Here is a 6,000-nt window from a genome sequence, read left to right as displayed (position 1 = left end):
TAAGGATTTATTTATTTGAGAGAGCAAGAACGAGAGAGAGAGAGAGAGAGAGAGAGAGAGAGAGTACATGAGAGGGGGGAGGGTCAGAGGGAGAAGCAGGCTCCTCGCCGAGCAGGGAGCCCGATGCAGGACTCGATCCTGGGACTCCGGGATCATGACCTGAGCCAAAGGCAGTCGCTTAACCAACTGAGCCACCCAGGTGCCCAGAAAGGAAAAGGTTTTTAAAGATAGGACAATGAAGTCAATTTTCAAACGTTGACAATTATTTTTCTGGGAACATTGTGTGTGGTCTGTGAGCTGCATTTGGCTTCCAGTCCAATCGTCTGCAAGCTGATAACCACACACAAGAACTTCATACAGGGAGCGAACCCATTGACCACAATAACTTATAATAAGAAATATAATTGTTCAAATGGATTCTCATGCTGGCTGATCTGAGCACTCTATCTGAGAGACTAAGCAAATAGGAAAAGGTTGCTTGGCGACTTAAGAATCAAAGTAAACAGAGTTGTAGGAAACTTGATGATAATATCAAGTGATAATAACCTGATATTTAGCAAATTGAGTGTCTTGAGTGTATTGAGCGCCTTGCATGTGCCAAGCACTGTTTTAGGCACCAGAAATACAGCTGAGTACAAATACGAAGGACCTGTCTAGATGTAGGAGGTAGTAAATAAAGAAGTAAATGAGAAAACTAGCACTCGATAGCTACCACCCAGAAAAGTAAAAGAGGGTAATATGATAGTGGGTGCCTGATAGGCTGCCCCATACTAGCTGGTGAACCTAAATACTTACCCTGGAGGTTATCAGAGTGTCAAATTCCTCTTCTTCGCTCTTTGCATTCTAGGTTCCTCTAAGAAGTCATTTGTGATATGTCTTAATGAATTGAAGGGCAGTTTAATTTAAATTAGTTACTTTTTGATCTTGACTACATTTGGGGCAGGGAACATGTTGATCTGAGAGGGATTTAGTCAAACCTCTAATCTAATCAGGAACGTAATTACAAGGTAAGTCAGGGCTGGGTCAGCACTGCAGATGGCTAATTGCAAACATTTTATGTTGGTTCCTTTTAGCTTGCATCTTAGAGGGTACCATTTTCTAGTGTGCCTCTTAATTCTGGGACTGTACCATTTGAGGATTTTTTAAAAAGATTTTATTTATTTATGTATTTGAGAGAGAGGGCACGCACAAGCCTGGGGGAGGGGCAGAGGGAGAGGGAGAAGCAGACTCCCCATTGAGCAGGGATACCATGTAGGGCTCCATTCCAGGACCCCGAGATCATGACCTGAACCAAGCAGAAGGCAGATGCTTAACCGACTGAACTTAACTGCCCCCCATTTGAGGATTTTTATCACCTTTTTGGGACAAGGACTAATAGCAGCTTGGCAATGAAATTTGACCCCAGGGTTAGGGTTTCTCCCAACCTAAAAATGCATATTAACAAATACCTCTTAAAACCCTTCCTGGGGTGCTTGGCTGGCTCAGTTGGTGGAGTGTGCGACTATTGATCTCGGGGTTGTGAGTTTGAGCCCCACATCGGGTGTAGAGATTACTTAAAAATAAAATTTTTCAAAAAAAATTAAAAAAAAAAAACCCAAACTCTTCCTATGGTATTATAATCTGTCCCTGCATGTTAAAATAGACACCCTGGAATGTCCAGTCAGAAGGTCTGGGTTCAAAGCCCATTTTCTGGCTCTGCTGTGGGCCAACTCTTTGATCTGGTAGACATTTCACCTTTAGAGCTTTGTCTGGGAGACCCACCTCTTGGGGGTTTCATGAGGACTGAATGACAGTGTGTATTTGAAAACTAACCCTGCAGAGTTCAACATTATTTATTATTATGACTGGAATAACCATCAAGGTCACTGGCAATGCTTATTTTGTGATGATTTCTAAGAAAAGAAATGGGTCCTTGCGCCTTTGGGGTACAGAGGTAGGGCCCAACACAAAATAGAACTCTACTGGAAACATCCGCCGCTAAAGAGGAAATAAATAACTGTAAAGTTAAATTCAGAAATAAAATGGAAATTTTATAGAATAGTAATTGTGGTGGTAATAAGATGCAGCTAACATTTATTAAGTACTTTCTCTGTTCTGGGCATGGTAAACACTTTGTATTTATTATCTCTTCTAAGGGAGAGAGGGGAAAAAAGAAAAAAAAATCAAGGTAATAAATAATATGAACTTGGAAAATAAATCATTACTATACAATGTGTCCTATCACCCCCCCAAAAGCTCTTTAAATATGTGCGGGTTTGGAGACCCATTTCTCAGAGGTTTGGTATCTTCTGCAGCTCCATGGGCCCCTTTGGCCCACAATTATCTAATCTCCCCTTCTCAGCTACTCAGAAAAGTTCATGACCTCCTCCCATCCCCAAGGCCCAGCTCACTAACAGACTTCAGAAATAATTTTCGCGGATGTGCCAGTATTTTAGTAGTAAGCACTTGATGCCCACAACAAAAAAGAACTGCAGGTTAAAAATGTAAGCGAATAATTGAAATGCAAACGAATACATTCGGTATGCGTAGCTGAGAGTGTATTCCTTTGTAAAGCAAAAGCATGTCTTTCACATTTCCCCCCCCAAATCATATTGGAAATGGATCGCTCTAAGACTTCCATTAATAAACTTCTCAGAATGTGAAATGTCTCCAACACGTGGAGACGCCGGGGTGAAAGGTGCCACGCTATTCTCATTTCTGCCAGGCCCGGGTGCAGGAGGAAATATGCTAATGCAGCCTTTTGCCGCAGGGCTGGTGTTATTTATATAGTGCTGGCTGGGCAAGGTTCGAGCTGGAGCACGGGAGAGGTGGGAGAGGTTTGTCTTCATGTGTGTGGATATAGATGGGTGCGCCTGTGCACTTGGCGTTCGAAACGTGAATTCAAGATCTTGGGGAGGGGGTGGGGAATACCATCACCATTCACGTTTATGTGTATACAGTGTAACTCGTGCGGGCGATGTATCCTTCCAGCATTGTACTTACACAGCATATGCATTTTGGAGTGGGGAAGACATGGCGATTTGGGAGTTAGGTGCCGCGATCGGTTGCCGGTGACCCGACACTGCGGGTGACCAGCGACCTGCAATTGGCCAATGCGCATTCTTGACACTGCTCCGCGGACACAAAAATCAACCATTATCTGAACCCCTAAAAAAGTGCGAGGGGTTTGCTCCCGAATGCTAGCGACTTTGGGCTCAGGACCGGGAGTGGGGTGTGGACAGCGGGTAGTGGGCGCCTCTGAAGCGAGCAGAGGTCACCGAGACCCGGCACACGGGGGTGGGTGGAAACCCCTCGCGGCTTCGGGAGCCGAGCCTCGAAGACAAACCCCCTCACACGCTCAGCGCTCAAGCCGACTCCTCCGGGACCCCCAACCCACCCGCGTCCGCCGCTCCACGCGCCTGCTCCTCCCCCGCCTTGCCCGGCGCGGAAGGGGAACAACAGGGGATCCTCCAGCCAGGCAGGCGCGGGGTGTCCCGTTTCCCCGCCCCCTCCCGTGGATCCCGCGGCGGCGGCGGCGGCGCGTCCCGGCTGGAGGGGGCGCTCGCGCTCAGGAGCAGGGCGCAGCAGGTGCCGCGGTTACCTCCACCTCGGAGGGGGGAGAGGGGGCGGGCCGGGGGGCAGGGGAGGAGGAGGAGGAGGAGGAGGAGGGAGGCCGGCTCGCGGGGCTGGAGAGCGCGGCCGGCTCGGCAGCCTGGAACCCGAGCTCGCGGCTTCCGGGAGGCGCCCGAGGCCGGATAAATACATCCCGGGCTCCGGGGTAGAAGCGGACGCTGCCCGCACCGCCGCCCGCGCCGCCCGCGCCGCCCGCACAGCCCGCACAGCTGTCCGCAGGGCACCGAGCCGCCCGACTTAGGCGCGGCGCCCGCTCCTCCTCCTGCGGCCGGCGCGGAGCAGCGGAGAGCGGCGGCCTCGGCCGCTGGCGCCCGGGCCGCGGAGCCGATGAGCGGCGGCGGCTGAGGGCCCGGGCCGGCCTCTGCCCGCTCTCTGCCCGGCGCCCGAGCGGGGCCGCAGCGCCCGGGGCGCAGGGTCGGGGCCGGGGACATGGGGGCGGACTGAAGCAGCCGGGGCGGCCGAGCGCTCTCTCTCGAGCCGCGGGCCCTCCTCCGCGGCGGCGGCGGCGGCTGCGGGCGCCCGGCCCGGCGCGCTCTGCCCGGGGCGCCCGCGGGAGCCTCCGCCGCGCTTCTATGCGCCTCTGCGGGCGCCGTGGGCCCCGGCCATGGCGATAGACCGGCGGCGCGAGGCGGCGGGCGGCGGGCCCGGGCGGCAGCCGTCCCCGGCCGAGGAGAACGGCTCCCTACCGCCCGGGGACGCGGCGGCCTCGGCGCCCCTCGGGGGACGCGCGGGCCCCGGCGGCGGTGGCGGGGAGATCCAGCCGCTGCCCGCCCCGCATCCCGCCGCCGCCGGCCCGCACCCGGGCTGCAGCTCGGCGGCGGCGGCCCCGAGCCTCCTGTTGCTGGACTACGATGGGTCGGTGCTCCCCTTCCTCGGGGGCCTGGGCGGGGGCTACCAGAAGACCCTCGTGCTGCTCACCTGGATCCCGGCGCTGTTCATCGGCTTTAGCCAGTTCTCGGACTCTTTCCTCTTGGACCAGCCGAACTTCTGGTGCCGCGGGGCGGGCAAAGGCGCGGAGCTGGCGGGGGTCACCGCCACCGGCCGGTGGGACGCCGGCGACGTGGCCAACTGGACCAGCCCCCCGACCACCCCCTTCTCCACTGCCTCCTGGGGGGCCGCGGGCAACCTTAGCAACGGCAGCGGCGCGGACGGGGGTGACACGCCACCCCTGCCGTCCCCTCCGGACAAGGGGGACAACGCCTCCAACTGCGACTGCCACGCGTGGGACTACGGCATCCGCACAGGCCTCGTCCAAAACGTGGTCAGCAAGGTAAGGGCTGCGCCCGCCCTGGCCCCGCGTCCTTCTCCTAAGCCTTTCACTCCTGAATCTCCTCCACCCTTCCCTCGGAGGTCCCTTAAAGCGATGCTAGCCTGTGTGTACATGCATCTGGCATTGGCTTAATCCTCCGTCCCCCAAACGAGATGCATTTGCCTGGGTGTGAGGCGGGGGCTTTTCCCTGCCTTTCTCGGGGCAGCTGCCTCCCAACCCTAAGGGGGCTCCATGGCCTTTCCTAGTTTGCACCCAAACTCCTGCCCGAGTGCACATTTGGAAAGAGAGCCCCTCCCCCGAAAATGACTTGAGCTCCCTTCCCCTACCCTTCCAGCTGTTATACTCATTCAGGCAGGGGTGGCCCTGGAGAAAGGTGAGGCCGCTGACCTGTCAGCCAGCCAGCTCTGGAAGACTCGCCTCATTCAAGGTCTGATGCCCGGAGCCAGGACGTCGGTTCTAGTCTTCTGCCAGACTAGTGGTCTCCCACAAAGAAATATCTACCCATGGGATTAATGTCATATTCCCAGATGTTCTTCTTTCTGGCAGACCACAGTCATCCCGTGCTGGGTTTTGCAAACAGGCTAAAGCCAGCTAAAGAACCCAAGTTAAGAGCCACAGAAGCAAAGAGCTTTTGCAAATTCCCTTTTCCTTCTCATCATGCTCATTCCTCTCCAAAGATTTGCTATTTTTGACTTTAGATTTTGCCACTCCAGTGTTCCCTCAGGGGACTTCAGGAATATCTCTAGAGTATAGGAAGGAAACTAAGAATTTGTTTTGTATCCCGGGGACCACCGCCGCTCCCACATAGCAGCTGCTTTTGTCTGAAGCATCGAGACCCTGGGAGGCTTTAGCTGAGCAACCGCCTTGCTCAGAGTCCAGAAGGAGCCCCTCTGGCAGAGGTACTGCATTGTGTGAAATGAGCAGCAGTGGTTTTTGAGAGGAGCTGTGGGGCGGGCAGAAAAATCAATCCTGAAGACCTCTGTATTTTCTGATTTTTCTTAACATACAAGAGACACTTATTAAGCAGTTTGGGTTTTTTGTCCCTTCTGCGTTTTAAATAACTAATTTGCATTTCAAAGTAGGTGTAGACCTCCCCTCCCCTTCTGGGCCGTTCTGAG

The 6,000-nt window shown here is 54.4% G+C and overlaps 1 protein-coding gene across 8 annotated transcripts in view; it reads left to right on the top strand.

The window, feature by feature from the left end:
• Positions 1 to 3,626: 3,626 nt before the first annotated feature.
• The window catches only part of SLC22A23 (solute carrier family 22 member 23), a 172,795-nt gene continuing 170,421 nt past the window's right edge, over positions 3,627 to 6,000 (top strand). For all 8 annotated transcript variants that reach the window (XM_025891073.2, XM_073877515.1, XM_073877516.1 and 5 more), the window contains exon 1: positions 3,627 to 4,882. In XM_025891073.2, the coding sequence (XP_025746858.1) occupies positions 4,217 to 4,882 (666 nt within the window). In that variant the 5' untranslated portion in view covers positions 3,627 to 4,216. The remainder of the gene's footprint in view (positions 4,883 to 6,000) is intronic.

This window comes from Callorhinus ursinus, unplaced genomic scaffold, assembly GCF_003265705.2.
Source record: "Callorhinus ursinus isolate GAN/ISIS: 27379988/994484 unplaced genomic scaffold, GSC_fseal_2.0 scaffold26, whole genome shotgun sequence".
Classification (NCBI taxonomy): Eukaryota; Metazoa; Chordata; class Mammalia; order Carnivora; family Otariidae; genus Callorhinus; species Callorhinus ursinus.
Note: the sequence above shows the minus strand (reverse complement) of the source record. Positions and strands in the feature narration are given on the sequence as shown.